The sequence below is a fragment of the Rhineura floridana genome, chromosome 3 (genome assembly GCF_030035675.1).
Source record: "Rhineura floridana isolate rRhiFlo1 chromosome 3, rRhiFlo1.hap2, whole genome shotgun sequence".
Lineage (NCBI taxonomy): Eukaryota > Metazoa > Chordata > Lepidosauria > Squamata > Rhineuridae > Rhineura > Rhineura floridana.
In genome coordinates, this window is record NC_084482.1 from 130,996,214 (window position 1) to 131,014,893 (window position 18,680).

Here is an 18,680-nt window from a genome sequence, read left to right on the forward strand (position 1 = left end):
GCTGTTTTAATGGGTCTACTCTGAGTAGGATTAATATTGGATACAATAATAACAATAAATGTCAGAATAAATGTTCTTCCAAATTATTAATAATCCCATATTAATAAGAATGAATTACTGGTAGCGTGTGCCCTTGGGTGTTAAGAGCAGTAACGCTATGATGTTCCTTTATCTGATTTCACCTGGGAATGATGTCAAGAGGAAACCTGCTACGATGATGATGATGGTGTGTGTGTGTGCGCTTATGCTCTCCTCTCTTCAAATAAGGATCTGAGACCATTCTTGAAAACCTTTCATATCAAGGACCCTCCTACCTGCTTCTCTAGTCAGAGTCCCTTGTTTAGAATCAAGTTTTCCCTAACCTGTATATAGGTGAGAGAAGTGTTATTCCACAGACAAGCTATGCCCTTGGTCAGCCCCTTGCTTCAAAGTTTGCTGAGGGTCACTTCAGCCCCCTTTGGAGTCTTTGGTATCACTGGGCATATATGACCAGGTTGCTTGGTTAAAGACAGAGTCATGACCCCAGTTTGTATATTCCCGTCTATCTGGAGTAATTTTGCTTCCCTCTCCTTGTGCATTTGGTGTCTGAGGAATCTGACAGGAAGTGCTTAGTCACATGACAAGGGAGAAGCATATGAAGACAATGTGGAAAGGTAAAACTAAAGTCATTCAGATACTGTCTAATCTAGACTTGTATTTGATGTGATAAACTACAGCAGAGGTGGGCAACCTGTGGACCCCAGATGTTGTTGAACTCCAACTCTCATCAGCCCCAGCCAGCATGGCCAATGTCAGCAATGATGGGAGTTGTAGTCTGGCAATATTGGGGGTGGGCACAGATTCCCCACTATTGGGTTAAGGGGTAGCAACAGAACCAAAGCCTATGGGCTCATTCTCCTTTTAACCTCAATAGAAAAATTATCTCCTGAGGATTTGTGTGTCTCTTACCTGATTGGCTGTGAGAAGAACTGATCCCAAGGACAGGCTGGGGTGGTAGGGAATAGTGGCACCCTTTGGTGGTGACTGAAGGAAATCAAAGGAGAAATCTTTGTTCTGTATACACAGTGTCACCCCCACCCCAATACCATCAGTACACCCAGCTACCGATGGATTTCCTTGTGTTGAGAAATAGGGGCTGGCATTGTACCTGATGATTAGGAATACTTTTTGGCTAACTCCTGTTTGGTATGATGTGATGAGTAATGCCTGGAAATGCCTGGTTCAGAGGAGGGCAATGGAGATGGTCCTATAAGGTCCTAAAAAAGTCCTATAAGGAAAGGTTGAAGAAACTGGGTATGTCCCTTCAACCGTTCCTCATAGAATTGTATGTTTAGCTTGGAGAAGAGAAGACTGAGAGGGAGACATGGTAGGACTCTTCAAATACTATGTGAAGGTCTGTCACATAAGAGAGGGCAAAAGCTTGTTCTCAGCTGCCCCAGAGGGCAAGACTAGATCTAATGAGCTGAAGTTTCAGGAGGGGAGATTTTGGTTGAAACTTATTGATGGTAACAGCAGTTCTACAATGGAACCAATTACCTGGAGGGATGGTGGGCCCTCCCTTGCTGGAGGACTTCAAGGACAGGTGGGAGAGCCATCTTTTAGTGTGTGCTCTGGCTCTGGATTTCCTGCATCAAGCAGGAGGTTGGAACAAGGCCCCTCTAGCTCTCTGATTCTTTGATTCTACGCTGTGTCAAGGAGTAATGTGTCATCTATGGTCACACATAGTCTCCTGCCACAGTTAGTGGGACAGAAAGAGGTAGCAAGAAAAGGGTGTGACATATACTCCCCTGTTGAATCTCACTTTGACAGGGCTGTCAGATGGACTGCAGATAGCATTCATGTGGACTGAAACTATCACAAGTTACCTGGGGTAGAATTCATATTCAGCTTTGCAAACAGTGTTCACTATGAGCCAAACTAGATGAGGCATGTGAGCAGTCTCCAAAAGAAGAGGACTATAACTCAGTGGTAAAAGCATGTGCTTTGCATGCAGAATGTCCTGGGTTCAAACCTTAGTATCTCCAGGAAGGGCTTTGAAAGACTCCAATCTGAAACCTTGGAGAGCTGCTTCCAGTCAGTGTAGACAATACTGAGCTAGATGGAGCAATGGTTTGTCTTTATATAAGGCAGCATCGTATACTCCATTTTTTCTGAGTAGTCATAGGAGATGATGAATCTGACTGGACAGCAGCAGGGTAGACAGTATGCTTAAACTTTTGCCTGTGGACACATTTATTGTGATCAAACAACCCACCTAGCTGTTTTTCTCCTTGCAGGGGAAAAGATACAGGGATCCTGTGTCTTCCCATAGATATATATATCCCCATAAAGAAGAAAAATAGTTAGATGGAAGAATGTTGATCAGGAAAAATGCTTGCAGGTAAAGAATTAAACACCTGCTGCTGCACTAATCAGATTTACAACCCCTTACAACTCCATTTCAGTTTAAAAAATATAAAGAAAATTGCTAACACACCTCTTGTGTCTTATGTGGTTCAGCCAAACTATTACACTATCATTTGTGGATACAGCTACACACTCCAAGAGGACAAATTCGTAGGCTGCGTGCACGCTGTGCATTTAAAGCACATTTAAAGCACATGACTTCTGCCAAAGAATCTTGGAAACTGTAATTTACCCCTCACAGTGCTACAATTCCCAGAACCTTTAGCACTCTAAGTGTTCCACACTGTCCATACATACGAACAGAAATCCTTTACTTCACAATTGCTCTTCATTCTCTAAGCAGATATAAATTCTGTATTGCAAAAGTAATGTGAGTTGCATGACTAGAGATTTTGAATTATCCTCCTAAGTACAATTTATTTAGCTAAAACCTAATATGTGTTAAATATTATAGCAACCAATTAGTCCGCATGCTTCTTCAGGAAATGTGTGAATTAGAAAAATGGAAAGATGATATAAATGAATTAGTTACATTGACTTTCCCCCCCCCTTGGTTTAAATTAAGGGAGAATATCACTGGTTCCCTCTTCTTTAAGGAGGCCAATGTGATGCTTGTTTGTTACATCAGCAACCAATATATCAATCCCCATTCTCAACTCTGTCCTAACAAAAGGAGCAATGATGTTTGAGTTGAGAGTGGAGATTGGTGTAATGGCTACTGATGTCACCAAGGCACCACTGTTCCTGCTGCTGTTTATATGACAGGCAATCTTAGTGAGCATCTCTTAATATAGGCACAGTGATGGTGTCCAGCTGATTGGGAAGTGAAGATGAAAAGAGGGGAAGGAAGCAGGGATCCAAGATACGGATTAGAGAAAGTGGCAGAAAGAAAGCTACAGCAAAACGAGCTGGAAAGGGGGGTGAACAGCTTATACTGGGTGGCATGTGCTAATGGTTATATATAAAACCTTTGTCCATGCAAGTTTGGAAGAAAATGTAGAAAAATTTAATTTGGGCATATATAGGTACTTAGAGTACCACTTCTTTGTGACGGAAGGGCGGGACACACATTCTAAAGTGTTGTCCCCGCCTGGCGAGGTGGAAGGAATAAGAGACATACATACCTCCAGGATAACAGCGCAAATCTGTCGCACACACTGGATGATGGCATTTGGTACTCCAGAGACCGTCACAGCCCTCTCAGTGGAGTTGGGGAGAAGGTCTCCAGCCACCTGGACTTGTGCTCCTGTGGTCTGCAATGAACAAATGCTGCTGTCTTTCTGGACAGTCTGATAAACTCTGTCCATCAGGAGAACAGCCAGGTATGAAACAGTTTGATTGCTAGAAGGGGAGTATTTAAGAGACTCCTTCAAATGGTATGACTTCCTAAACAGGGATTAACACACACACACACACACACACGATTTTATGAGTTCCTCTTAAAAATGCTGGTGAGAAATCCTGTAGTTTCTGTTTAATAAGAAGAAAGGCTATGACTCAGCAGATATAAGAACAGCTTCCCTCAGGGTATGTTCCCTCAGGTAGCATGGGATCAATAGTAAGCATGAAAATGAGTATTGGTCCAGGCACAGAAAACAAATGTGAAAGAAACTGATGTTCTTGCCCATGAGGTAATAATATAGAGAGGACAGAAGTAATAGAAGAAGAGCATTAATAACTGGTTTCCAATGTTTTTTACCTCTCGAATCTCTTTTATCTTGGCTCCTGCTTTGCCAATGAGTGAGCCACACTGGCTGGCTGGGATGACCAGCCTCAGGGTAACAGGTGGTCTGGAGATAGTTCCTCCATTGGCAGCTCCTGTTCCCAGGTCCTGAAACAAAAAACAATGTGATGAAGTTCAATATTCAATGGATTATTTCAGAACCACCTTTCTGGTATAAAGGTGTGCATAAGCACTCTTGTGTTGGGAGTCTGCATTCCAGGTACAAGAAGGAAGACACTCTAGTGGTCTGGTTCTCTCCCCCAACATTTCTAACTTCCTATCATATAATGACATTCAGATTTTAGAACAGAGCGACCAGCCAAGAATATTCCACCTTGGTGCAGGGTTAACACTGCCTGATCTCTTAACTAGGATCATGACTAGCAGCATGTTTTAACGCCCCACCCCAGTCCACATGCCAATCCCATTGTTTTAATAGTTTTTTATTAATAGAAAAAATGTAAATCTTAACTGCAAAGAATAGCATATTAGGACATAGACATGATTAATCATAATGGTTTAACAAGGTATATGGTTTAACAAGGTATATGGTTTAACATTGTCATGTCCTTTGCTGCTCCAAACATCAGAAGTAAAAACCCATTTTTTCTCAAAAAACATATTGTCCAATTTTCTTCTTTCTCTAATCTGATGAGGTTTATCAATTTGATCACAGAAACAATATCCCTTCCAGACCATAAGAAAGTAGACTCCATTATACATAGGGAACCATTATCTAGATGTGACTGTCATGCCAATGACTTTTTGTGATTAAAAAAAAAAATCTTGTTATGTGGTGAAGAATACATTTCTTTCAGTATCAGACACTGCTTCATCTGACACTCAATGAGGAGACCATGCTGTGTGGAGGCAGAACCTAGTGGCTACCTTACCTCTTCAAGCTTGAAGGCAATCATGGAAACAGCTCTAAAAACAGCATCAGTGGATCCTGTAATAGTGGTGATCCGCTCAGGACAGGATCCCTCTGAAATTGTGATCCTGGCTGTACTCTTAAAAAGCAAACCAGGAATAATCATATTAAGAATCGTTCGTATTTATATAACACTGTCACTAAGCGCTTAAACTGCTTTCTGACTTTACCGCAGTAATCCTTACAACAACTTGGCTTGGTAGGTCCATATTACAGATGGGCAACTAAGGCTGAGAGGAAGAAAGAGGCTTGCCTATTTAGGGAGTTCATGGCTAGTTGCAATTAGAACTCATAGCTCACTTTCTGAATCATTACACTTGCATAAGACATATCCATTGGAAATATATCCCTCCAGGATATAATTTGTGTTTGCTCCATAAGCGTCAACAAAAAAGAGACTGGCAGATGTGTAAACCTCTTGTTACATGACAGGAAAAAATAAAAAGTAGTGGAGTTCATAATAGCTAGATTGTTGTTAAAGTTAATCCTTATCAGTATGGATATGATAATAGTATATAATAATCTGTCTTTCCTATAATAGTTTATATTTCTGTAAGTGATAGAGCATCTAGTTTGCATGCAGAAGGTCCCAAGTTCAATCCCTGACATCTCCAGGCAGGGCTAGGAAATACTCCTGCCTGGAACCCTGGCAATCCACTGCCGGTCAGTGTCGACAATACTGAGCTAGACGGATCAGTGGTCTGACTTGGTACAAGGCAGCTTCTCATGTTTCCAATTCTGTTTTCTTGAATTTTTCTGTATTATGGATTGCATTCTGACTAAGTGTCAGGGTAGACCTATTGAAATCAATTTACTCATTGCTAAACAAGGCCATTTATTTCAAAGGATCTACTCTGAGTATGACTCAGGCTGCGTACACATGCCCTTTTTATTATAGAATCAATAGAGTATTAGTACCTGTTTTTTCTACATAGTCTACACACTACAGAGCTTGGAAAAGTTACTTTTTTGAACTACAACTCCCATCAGCCCTAGGCAACATGGCCACTGGATTAGGCTGATGGGAGCTGTAGTTCAAAAAAGTAACTTTTCCAAGCTCTGCACAAATATAGATCTATTGCATATTTGTTATCTGTGGCTTCCCCCAGAGAATCCTGGGGGTTGTAGTTTGTTAAGGATGCTGAGAATTGCTATTGGAATCTGTTGCCCTCACAGAGCGACAATTCTCAGAATTCCCTGGGAAGAGGGATTGACTGTTAAGCCATTCTGGAAATTGTAGCTGTCTGAAGGAAATAGGGGTCTCCTAACAACTCTCAGCAAAACTACAGTTCCCAGGACTCTTTCAAATAAGCCGTGACTGTTTAAAGTGGTATAATACTGCTTTAAATATATAATGCAGATGGGACTGTTTTCTCAGTCTGAAATTTTTCATGCTCATCCTCAACACGTTGCTTTTGATCTAGATTGATTCTACATTCTGCTGTCCACAAGGGTAGGTGTGGTTACTTGATACACATTTGAAAACCCTCACCTTGATTAGGTTATCCACACAGTTTCCTCCCAGGTGAATGAAGAAGGAAGTGCCATCTTGGTATATGCCCACCCACAATGTCACTGGGTGGATAGTGTGTGGATACAATCCTCATCGTCAGGGGCAAAAAAATATGCAATATATTTAATTTGCATGAGGACTATGTAGAAAAAACAAGTGCTCAGTCTGTATTGATTCTAGAATAAAATGATGTGTATACACAGCCTCTGAAAAGTGCTTCTTGAGAAACTGGTCCGGCAATGAGGGGTGTATCCATACTTGTCCAATGATATTGTGGCTGGGTATATACCAAGACTGCAATCACCACTTGGAAGAGGACACACACAGAAATACATAATTGTGTGTGTGTGTGTGTGTGTAAGAGAGAGAGAGAGAGAATGGCTTCAATTTTAGGTATCAGGCCAGAAGCCATGGGAGACAGCATATGGCTTAGTGGATGAAGACTTCAGCAGAGTTGAAGAATATCACCAGCAGCCATTAAGAGAGCAGGCAGTATGAATCACTCTAATAAGGATATAGCCCAAGGCCACCCAAGTGAGCCAGCAGAAGGGAAATAGATTGAGCCAGCAGATAAGGGTGACTGATTGAAGTGGTATCTGGTGATAAACTGTCAATCACATATGCAGTATTTGGTGATATACTGCAAGTCATGTTTACAGTACAGTATATTTTCGGATTCACAATAACCTATAAAAGGAGCTCTGAAAAAATGGCTGGCTGGGGAACGTTCTGCTAATATGGCACCAGCGGGGCAATCAGCTGTAGCACAGGGAGCTCCAGCTGCCGCACTCCAGCTGACAGCGCTCGGCCCCTGAAGCTCCCCATGCTACAGCTGATAGCGCACTATGTCCCACTTTACAGCAGGTTTCGCTTTTCAGCAGGGGCCTGGAATGTAACCCACCGTATAAGTGGGGCCCTACTGTACAACAGATGGCAGAAGCAGCAAAGTGCACTTGCCAGGACTCTGGCTACTACTCTCCTGCTATCCCTAGCTTGGGCAGCTAGGCTGCATGTGTTGTAAGTATGAATTGTTAGTGAAAATAAACTTGAAACTAACTGCTGCCTTGGAGAATTAAATAAAGCTTATTAACTATCAAAATCGGTGTGCTTCTTGACTCCCACTTTATAAGATCCCTGCTCCTCTCAGGCTAATCATCTGAGATTAGTAAGGATCCCAAATTATTTATTTATTCATATTTATTTATTTATTTATGAAATGTATATCCCAACCTTCTCCATAAAAGGACCCCAAATTAATCAGAAATCCTTTGTGATGATTAATTTATTAATTAGAAGTCCTTTGTGACAAAGAGGTGTGGATAACCTAAACAAGGGGAGGGTTTTCAAACACCTATTAAGTAACCAGACTCGCCCTTGTGGACAGGATGATCTAGAATCAATCTAGATTGAAAGCAGCATGTTGAGGAAGAGCATGAATGATTCTGGATTGAGAAAAACTACATTTTTGTGCTACAAAACGGTTAGTGTGCATGCAGCCTCAGTCAGATACAAACCTATGAGTTCAACTGAGGTCTGTGATGAGGTGAAGCTGACAACCACAACAGTGTTTAACCTGCAGCACCTACACTGAAAATAACTGAGAACTGATTTAGGAAATGTGTGTTTTATACAGAATAAATTGTACTGCTGTGAAAAGTGGCACGCGTTCTCAGTAGAATGTAACAAGATTACACAAAGGTGCTGCAATAGGTCTCTGAAGCATTTTGTTTATACAGTAGGGCCCCACTCATATGGCAGGTTAGGTTCCAGACCCCCGGCGGAAAGCAAAAACCACCGAAAAGTGGATCAGCTGTAGCACGGGGGTCTGGAACCTAACCCGCTGATCGCACCAAAGATCAGATCTTCCCCTCCTCGGGCGTGATCAGCTTGAGAGGGAGTCTGATTGCACCAGAAGAGAAGATCGGCTGTAGCGAGCTACAGCTGATCATCCCCTCCTCCGGTGCAATCAGCTGGAGTGTGGGGAGCTCCAGACCCCCCTCCAGCTGATCGCCCCGCTGGCGCCGTATTAACAGAAAGCCAAAAAGCAGGGTGCCGAGAAGCAGGGCCCTACTGTATATCTTTATGGTTATTACCAGAAGTTGGCTGAGCTAGCCTCCTCTTGTGATCTCCTGTCCCTTCCTCTCCTAGCCCAAACTACAGAAGGAATTAAGGTCTTGTGCAAGCCTGTTTTCTACTTTATTTGCTGGGATTTGTGGGTTTGTTTTTTAGATTGCTTTTTGCACTTGTGCATTATCTAAGAGATCTCCCTAAGTGGCTGGCAGAACTGCACAATTCTTTATAACATCTTAAAAGATTTTTTTTAAATAAAGGTTAATTATAATCCATAGAAGAGGTAAACAAATAAAGAAAACCATGTAGCATAATATATATAAGACTAAGTCGACCCAGGTTCAAATCCCTTCTCAGCTGTAAAACTCACTGAATGATCTTGAGCCAGTTACTGTTAATCTATCTCCCAAGTCTGTTGTGAGGATAAAATGTGAGATGGAAATATTGAGCTCCTTACAGAACAGGTAGGGTGATAAAATCAAATGAAGTAGTAGAAGAAACGTCTGCCAAAGCCAAAGCAGTTCTTCTGCCACTGGATTGTCCATTGGCCTAACTCAGCAGCAGCTTTCAATGTAGACAATCCCAATGCAAAAACACCAGCTGTATTTGTGCTGTTATGTACCAGAGCAGAGTGTTAATAAGTCCTCTAAAGACATAAATACTGACTTCATCTGCTAGGCTGGGTTCACAATCTATAAATTCACCCCATAACAGTGGGAAGCTAAACGTAATCACTATTTAAAAGTGAAATACAAAATATCTGGGAACATATGAAGCTGCCTTATACTGAGTCAGACAAACTGGTCCATCTAGCTCAGTATTGTCTTCTCAGGAGTCTTCTTTCAGACAGGAGTCTTTCCCAAATTCCAGCCGTACCTGGAGTTATCAGGGATTGAACCTGGCCCTACTGCATGCAGAGCATGTGCTCTGCCACTGAGCCATGACCCTTCCCCTTTGAAGTATAATGATCTAACAATTTTATCTGAAGTTTAAGGAAATGTGACAGACAACATTTGTACAGGCTGCCCCCCTGCTGTCCATCTCTCCACTCTTCTCAATTCTCATTCTGGATACCAGCTTTCCTCCCCTAAACTTTTTGTGGACAAAATGACTGGAATGTTACACACACTCTATACCATTCCATGTTTGAAAGCCATCCAGCTGGGAGCCAAATGCAACCCAATATTCAAAACGTTGCTACTCCCCCCCCAGTACACTTACTTGTTCCCGTATCCGCTTTACAGTCTCTCCTTTCTGTTGGATTAAGGATAACAAAGTTGGTTAGACTTGCACAGCTTCATAGATCGGACAAAGGAACAGCCACAGCACACAACAACCCACATCCATCTTACCTTGCCTATGATACTGCCAACTTCCTGCAGAAACACAAAGACAAGAGAAATTGAATTAAAGGAGATTTACAAATCAGCAGGGGTTTGGCGATGTCTGTGTACTTTCAGCCAGAAAATGAGAAAGCAGGAGTTTTTCTTCCCCAAAAGGAAAGCCCGGGTCATTCAGGATTTGACACTTTACATGAGAGGGATATCCCTCTTCCTAGACATTGGTAATCTCTCAACCTTCCATATTGGAGCCTTTTCCAAAACAAAACAAAAAAGTTACGGTGAATGTATATCCCTTAATCCAGCCACTTTAGCAATTCCATGTGTGTGGATTTGGTTATTTCATAATCCCACCTCACGATTCCCCACACAGAAAATGTATTGTGTGTGGGAGAGAGTATTTCAAGCTGCCCTCCTGACTGAGGAGTAGGCTAGCAGCTCACTGAGTTAGGGGACTTGGGACTGCATAGTAACCAATGCTTTCCACGTGGACAAACAGCAGTCCTGATCCTATGAGAGTGCTGCTATTGGCTGTAATGAGATCAGGATTGCAGCCTAATACAGCAGTCTCCGTTTACTTACCTTCCCATGCATAAGCATTCGGAGGGTGAGCGTGATGCTGAGTTCTGTTTCATCGAGTCCATTATCAGAGCCACTCATGCTGTCTGGTGATGCCACGGTGTAGGAATGCATGGATCTGCTTCTAAGGAAACCAACACCCAGGGTCTAGAAGGTGTTGAAGGTGCCAAATCTGCAGATGCACAGAGAGAAATAAAGGAGCCTCAGATGAAACCTTGCTGGTAAATCAGCCTAATGAGCTGGCAGGACTACAGTGAATAGGAAGGAGTGGTTGAGTTTCATGCAACATCCTTTGAGCTTCCTGCCTCAGAGTCAAAGCACCCTGGAGAATAATGATTATGACAGTGAAGAGAAGCATCATATGAGCAAACAGTGCAGCCTTTCCAGATATAATGTAACTTACTGAAAACCCTCCATAGAGGAACTCAGTGAAACATTATTCAGCTGTAGCACTGGGGGACTGAAGAAGACCTGCCCTGAGAGTGAGTATCTGAGCATCTGGGTGCTTGCTGCTGCTGTCTCTTGAGACAGCTGAAGTCCCTGGTAAGTGCTGCAAGGATGGGACCCGCTGCCTGACTCTGGCTCCAGAGAGAGGCTGCAGTTAATCTTGCACCCTCTTGTATCAGCTCCTGGCTGGGTCAAGGGGCATAAAAGCCCGGCTGCCTTTGGGCAGCGGGTCTGCCACCGGCAGAGTCACCCCTGAAGGGGATCACCCCTTGGGGAGTCCCAAGGGCGAGGGTGCTACCCTCTTCTATTTCTTTTTTTAAACCAATCTAGAGGATATTGGTAGTGGGGAGGGCGTATGGCGCATGTGCAGTTCCTGTGCAGCGTGAGAGAGTGTGCAGTGAACTGAATGATAGGAGAAAGTCGCCAGATGCCTTCAGAATGAGAGTCTGCAACTGGCAGAAGGCTGGCCCTCCATGGGTGTGAGATGGGGAGGAGTAGATGGGCTCTGTGTGAAAGATATTGAGTGGGTCTGACTATTCCCAATTCTCTCAGAGGCCTACTGGGATAACTGGTTCAGGTAGGTTTTGTTGGTGGGTTCTTGCTGGGCCCATATCACATGTTTAGGAGTCTTAGTAAGAAGGAACATGGGTGATGGCACCCCAATTTCAGTGATCATGGGTAGAGGAAAGTATAGCCATGAGAGGTGGTGAACTACCATAGAAGACAAGCGCAAGGCTATCTACGCCTTGTTCCTCGCTCCTACTTCTCTCAAGGATGGGTTCCTCGTTGCTCATCTGCTGTGCCTACTGGCCTGTGTGTGTTATTGTTTAATGCCAGATTGGTACACAATAAGACCACACTCATCCATGATTTGATCGTGGATGAAGGTGCCGATTTGGTGTGTATTACTGAGACCTGGGTGGCTGAGCTGGGAGGAGTTGATCTGACCCAGCTTTGCCCGTCTGGATACTCAGTGCAACTCCAGCACAGGCTGCAGGGACAGGGGAGGGGGAGTAGTTGCTGTGGTTTACAGAACTTCCATCTCTGTCACTAGGAAACCACTCTGGCTTGGAGCTGAATCTGAGGGCCTGCACCTGGTGTTGGGCCGAGGAGACAGTAAACTAGGGTTGCTGCTGGTGTACCGTCCACCCTGCTGCCCGGCAGTTTCTCTGACTGAGCTGGCAGAGGCCATCTCGGCTGTAGTGTTGGAGGAGCCCAGAACGATAGTGCTGGGTGATTTCAATGTCCATGCTGAGGCTGCCTCTAGTGTTCCAGCTCGGGACTTCATGGCCTCCATGACGACCATGGGGCTGTCTCAAGTTGTCACCAGCCCGACGCATAGGGCAGGGCACACCCTCGGTTTTTGCTCCAGATGGAGGAAGGGGTGGTCTGGAGATGGGAGGTGGATGTCACCCCATTGTCATGGTCAGACCACTTCCTGGTGAAGTTTAGACTTATGGCTACAATCATCCCCTGCAGGGGTGGTGGACAGATTAAGATGGTCCACCCCTGGAGACTAATGGAATCCACTGGGTTCCTGAATGCCCTGGAGGAGTTCCCAGTAGACAGGTCAGGTGACCCTGTTGAAGCCCTTGTCATGCTGTGGAACAGTGCATTGTGGACCCCAGTTTACACCTTGGTTCACAAGTGAGCTAAGGGCAATGAAACAGGCTGGACAACAGCTAGAGTGCAAGTGGCAAAAGACGTGCTGTGAGGCTGATCGGGCATGAGTAAAACATCATAACCATGCCTACTGTATGGCAGTGAGGGTGGCAAAGAAGGCCCACTTCTCTGCCACCATCGCATCATGAAATAGCCGTCCAATGGAGCTTTTCTATATTGTCAGGGGTCTGTTGACATCAACTCCAGGAAATGGAGTTTTAGACCCTTCGGAGGCCCACTGTGAATTGTTTGCAAGGCATGTTGAGGGTAGAGTTGCTTGCCTCCATAGCAATCTTGATGCCCCATCCATATCTACTGAAGTCTTGAGGTGTCCAGTGCAATGTCTGCTGCAACTTCTTGGGAACGGTTTCAGTTGATGTGGCCTGATGACGTAGACAAGGTGCTTGCAATGATGCAGCCAGCAATGTGTCCTCTCGACCCTTGCCCTTCTTAGCTTATTAAAGCTTGCTGAGGGGGTTTGGCCGAGTGGATCCAGGATGTGGTAAATGCATCATTGCAGGAGGGAGTGGTTCCAGCCGCCCTGACAGAGGCAGTGATTCGACCGCTCCTGAAAAAGCCCACCCTGGACTCATTGGTTTGCAACAGTTACTGCCCGCTCGCAAATACCCCCATTTTAGGGAAGGTGAGTGAGAGGGTTGTGGCACAGCAATTGCAACTACTCTTGGATGAAACAGATTATCTTGATCCATTCCAGTCTGGGTTCAGGCCTGGTTATGGGACTGAATCGGCCAGTATGCTGACAATACCCAGCTCTATTTCTCTGTAACATCTGAATCAGGAGAAGCTGTGCAAGCCCTGGATGGGGCCTGGACTCTGTGGTGAGCTGGATGAGGGCAATAAACTGAGTCTGAATCCTATCAAGACAGAGATGTGGTGGGTTGGTGGTTCCCGAGTTCAGATAATTGGTCAGTTGCTGCTTTGGATGCAGTAGTACTCCCTCTGAAAGAGCAGTCTGGAGGTGCTCCTGGATCCATCTTTGTCGCTAGAGGCCCAGGTGACCTCAGTGTCTAGGAGTGCCTTTTACCAGCTTTGGCTGGTAAGACAGCTGCGACCGTTTCTGGACTGGGATAGCCTGACCACTGTTCATGCACTGGTAACCTCCAGGCTGGATGACTGTAATGCGCTCTATGTGGGGCTGTCCTTGAGGTTGGTCCTGAAGCTGCAGCTGGTGCAAAATGTGATGGTGTGACTGCTCACAAGGCAGGTTATTGCCAACATGTCACCCTGCTGCTGAAAGAATTGCACTGGCTGCCTGTTAGCTACCAGGCTAAGTTCAAGGTTCTAGTTTTGGTGTACAAAGCTCTACATAGTTTGGGACCAGGATACCTGAAATACCATCTTACCCCTTATATACCCAGTCGATCACTGCACTCTGCAGGTGAGGGCCTCCTGCAGATATCATCTTATAAGGAGGTCTGTTCCGCACAACCTAAGAAATGGACCTTTAGCATAGTGGCACCTACCCTTTGGAATTCCCTTCCCTTAAATATTAGACAGGAGCCATCTCTGTTATTTTTTTGGCACCTACTGAAGACCTTCGTCTTTCAACAAACCTTTCAAGTTGAGACCTTATTCCAGTTTGCGTCTGTGTTGGAATTGCTTTTTAATATGTTTTAAAACCTTGTTGTTGTTTTTAAATTTAAACCTTTTTTTTTAAAAAAAAAGATTTTTTAAAAGCTTTTAAAAAATGTTTTTAAAGATGTTTGTTTCAGTTTATTTTAGGGTCTGTTTTTATGATGTTGTAAAGTGTTTTTAGTGGTTTTGTTCGCAGCCCTGGGCTCCTACAGGGAGAAAGGGCGGGATATAAATCAAGTAATAAACAAATAAATAAATAAATAATTTTTATTTATTTATTAAATGTCTGTCTCACCCTTTGTACCAAATGAGATCGTTAAAAACATAATGCTATCCAGTCTGGGTAGAGAGAAAGGTGGGTGAGGTTTGAGAACAATCAGCTTCTCAACAAGTATATTTCGATAGCATTTTTGCAGGGATCTTGGATGGTATGAAGTGGGGATTCTATAGTCAGAACCACAATATGCTTTCCAGCTGGACTCATACTCTCCATTTGTTCATGTGTATGACAGAAGTGACCAGATGTATAATAGCCCCCCTTGTATATTTTGCAACAGTAGCAAAGCCAGTTGCAGGGCTAGCTGCTGGTTAAATGAGTCTTATGTTGAGTGAGATTCTTGGATACCATATATATGGTTCATAAACTCCACTGTTTTGTGTACAGGTATTCACACACTGAGGCCTAAGCACTTATATCCCAGCCTGATCACTGAGATCGTCTGGAGGAGCACTGCTAGTTGTTACAGAGGCCCAACTGGTCTCCACTGGAAGTTGGGCATTTAGTGTTGCCAGTCCCATGCTGTGGAATACTCTTAGAGCAGCAGAGATCCGGCAGGCATCCTCATTTTTCACTTTGAGATGTTTCTTGAAGACCTTTTTATGCCAACAGGCCTTTGCAGCTCTTTAATTTTTTAATTAGCCAGTCACTTTAATGATTATCTGTATTGTTCTAAAGTTTTTTGTGTTAACATTGTACACAGCCCTGACCTTTTATGATACGGCGTATCATAGAAATTCCATTCAGTTTGCCTATCAAGCCAAATCTATCCAATTTGCACAAAACAATATGAGAACCGAAACACAGCCACCCTTTGAAATTCACACTTAATCAAATTTTGCAATGCAGTTTGCCAACCAAACAATTTTTACAAAAATGCATATGTAAGGGGAAAGTGCATTAAAATGAATATATGAGTGAAAATAACATACAGAAATGCATTATATGATAAGAAACTGCTTGCGAAAATGTGGACGTTAGTCAAAACTGCCGACAAAACTGTGTTTAGGAGGAGAAATTCACACTACAATGCTGGAGAATTTTCATGAGGATTTTTTTTAACTGCAAATTACTACAGAAATGCGGAAAACTGAATTTGAGATTAGAAAAATGAAAAACTGAGAGAACTGAAACGGACAGATCTTTCCACCCCTATATGGCGGTATAGAAATATTTATATAAATAAAGCCACAGGCACTGATATCATTGTGAAAGACCCAGTGCCTGCAGGAAGAAGGAGAACATCGCCACCCAGGGAAGGAGAGCCTGCTGTTGCTGCTGCTGTTGGAACACCACCTCCACCACCCTTCCCAGTGGGACTGCTGCCTGGCAGACGTGCCTCCTGCAGGACCAGGTCCCAGGTACCCAGCCAGCTGTGACTAATTTCCATCACCTGTCCCTCTTCGGAGGGATACATAAGCCGGCTGGCTGAGGTGGCCTGGGGTTTTGTCTTTTGTTTTGTTTTTTGTTTTTGTTTTCTTTTGGGTGCCATTGGTTTTAGCTATGGGTGGGTTCGGTTTCGTTTTATATTGTAGTTCTTGGGTTTTTATGTAGTTTGTATGTTGTATTTTACTTTATCTTGTACGCCGCCTAGAGTGGCCGCTTGTGCGGCCAGATAGGCGGCCTAGAAATAAAATTTATTATTATTATTATTATTATTATTAAAGATGGAGCAGTGGTGAATCCCCAATCTCAAGTGTGTCCCAGAGAGTAGTTTGTAGAAATGAATTGGCTCCATTTACTTGCAGGATGGGAATCAATGGGTTGGGTCAGGAAGGGCTGGCTATGCAGCTCAACTGGTCTCTTGACACCATCACAAGAAGACAACTTTGACTGCTCCTTGCTCCTGAAGTAGCACTGGCATCTCTCCATGCCTCCCTGACCTATCCCTGCTGAGAAAGGAAAAGTAACTTTCCACAGCTGACCCAGCAGGGTCTATAACAGAGGAAGCTGCCTTATACTGAGTCAGACCATCGGTCCATCTAGCTCACTACCCTGACTAGCAGCAGCTCTCCAGGCTTTCCAGCAGCGGACATTCCTAGACCTACTTGGAGATTCTGGGGATTGAACCTGGGACCTTATGCATGCAGAGCAGATGCTCTATCATGGAGCTACAGCCCTTTCCCAGGCTGGAAAACCAGTGGGGCTTCAGAATGGCCAGTGATGGGAATTGTAGTCCAACAACAACTAAAGGGTCACAGGTTCCCCATCTGTGCTCTATAAAGTGGCTGTATGAAGGAGTTGATAGTTTCTTTTTTCCTTGAAATCTTTCTGTACTACCCTCTCCAGCCATCACGAATGTGAGAAAGGCTGCTGGGAAAGAAGAGACTGATGACTCCAGCAGCCAGATCTGAGTTCCCAAAGAAGATTGCCCTTCCCATTCTTTAGTCTGGCTCGGCTTCCTGCATACTCAGGACACATAGCACCAGAAGTCTATTATAAGTAAATGACAGGAGCCAGATAACTCGGAAATGGACAGATAGATAGACAAACATAATTATGCACACAAATACTTAACCAAAATTACTAGTCATTAAGATGAGTGGAATGGAGAGAGGATGCATATATTACATGACCTCTAGGAGCAGGCTCAATCCATCTGTGTCCGCTCAGCAGAGGACATCTCCATCACCCCCAGTGTGACAGTTGTTCCCACTTATGGCAATCCCTGCAGATATAAGACTTTACCTTGTCCCATCAGACTGCATGGATCTATTTGCTCATAGGGAAGAAAGTAAAGGGGTGATAGAGATAAAAGGGACATCAATGTGGGCGGAGCCCTTAACCTGCCCCTGATGATCTTGGTTTCTTGCACAGAGCAGGTTTCTCCCCCCCCCCAAAAAAAAGTGTCCACAGTGTGGAAAGCTGGTGGGAGTGTATCAATATGTTTAGATTATATCAAATGGAACAAAGGATAAATTGAATGCAAGTAAAAGTAGGGGAATGTGGAGAGACAGCACTTACAGAGGACGAAGCTGGTTTTGGAAAGGAATCAAGTGAAGAGGTGCTTCTTTTCTCTACTATTAGTTCACAGTTTAATGGAAAGCATTGTAATGCCTGTTAATTTGGCCATTTTTTGCATGCTTGATTGCTTGCTAATGCTCGGTGATTATGTGTTCTCAGTGGTCTCAGCCGGGCGCATCTACCTGCAGTGTTTTACAGTAAATGTATGAGGCAAAGAGAAAATGGTCTGAGAACTGCAATGTGGCCAGCAAGGGAAAGAGGTCCAAGTTTGGAAGATGACTGGACAAAGGAGCCTTGGGAGCATCCCAAGTAGATGCTGCTTACTTTGAGGCAGGGTCATTGTTAGGCTGTGGCTTGGTGGGGCTGAGCCCCAAGTGTTTGGTACTGGCCCATGGATCTCTAGCCCCTTCCCCCCCTTTTAATTTATTTTTATTTATTCAGTTTGTATGCTGCTTTCATGAATACGCCCAAAGCACCTCACAACACAACAGAAAAAATGTGTATCATTACAGCATTACATTTAACTTTTTTTCAACTTAAAAAAAAGTTTGGCTACTGTTTTCTTTTTACTTTGCTTACAGGATGGCTCTCCCTTCAAACGTCTGTCAAAATGTGCATCTAAACACATAAATTATATGCAAATGTTATGCAAACGCGTGTCATGGGTCTGTGCCCCAAAACTAGTAATATCCCTGCTTTGAGAGGAACTGATGCTTGCGGGGAACTAGTGAAGTCTGTCTGGGTGCCTGTCTGCTTCCTCATATTCAATATATAAATAAAAAGATATGATAAAAATGCCATAAGTAGGGCTTCTAATCTGTTGGAGGAGTGCACATTTCAGCATTGTTCCATTTTTTAAATACTCCATACCTCAAGGACTGAGAGGGACATTGCTGAAGGGGAATTGGTTTAGAATTAGGAAATCCTCATTTCCACAGCATGGATGCTCTACCACAACAAAGGAAATCCAGGTGTTAAAAATAGGACTGGGTAAAAGATAAAAGACTATGTTGAAACTCTTGGCCTCCCAGACAATCTGGCTTGACATTACAGTGTAGTCCAAAAGACTATATTCATACCCTTTCCAAGAAACTATTTTCAGGATAGGCAAAGGACTAATCCCCTCCGGAACTGATCCTCATGCATCAGATCTGTGAAGGTCTGTATGTCAC

The 18,680-nt window shown here is 43.7% G+C and overlaps 1 protein-coding gene across 1 annotated transcript in view; it reads right to left on the reverse strand.

Annotated features, from left to right (window-relative positions):
* Nucleotides 1-18,680, reverse strand: part of PCBP4 (poly(rC) binding protein 4) — a 59,283-nt gene that overhangs the window by 14,199 nt on the left and 26,404 nt on the right. Inside the window, exons 2-8 of the mRNA XM_061617921.1 lie at nucleotides 10,566-10,734; nucleotides 9,996-10,019; nucleotides 9,865-9,897; nucleotides 5,023-5,139; nucleotides 4,106-4,237; nucleotides 3,531-3,659; nucleotides 949-1,023 (exon numbers count right to left, since the gene is read on the reverse strand). Coding sequence (XP_061473905.1) covers nucleotides 949-1,023; nucleotides 3,531-3,659; nucleotides 4,106-4,237; nucleotides 5,023-5,139; nucleotides 9,865-9,897; nucleotides 9,996-10,019; nucleotides 10,566-10,676 — 621 coding nt within the window. The 5' untranslated portion in view covers nucleotides 10,677-10,734. The remainder of the gene's footprint in view (nucleotides 1-948; nucleotides 1,024-3,530; nucleotides 3,660-4,105; nucleotides 4,238-5,022; nucleotides 5,140-9,864; nucleotides 9,898-9,995; nucleotides 10,020-10,565; nucleotides 10,735-18,680) is intronic.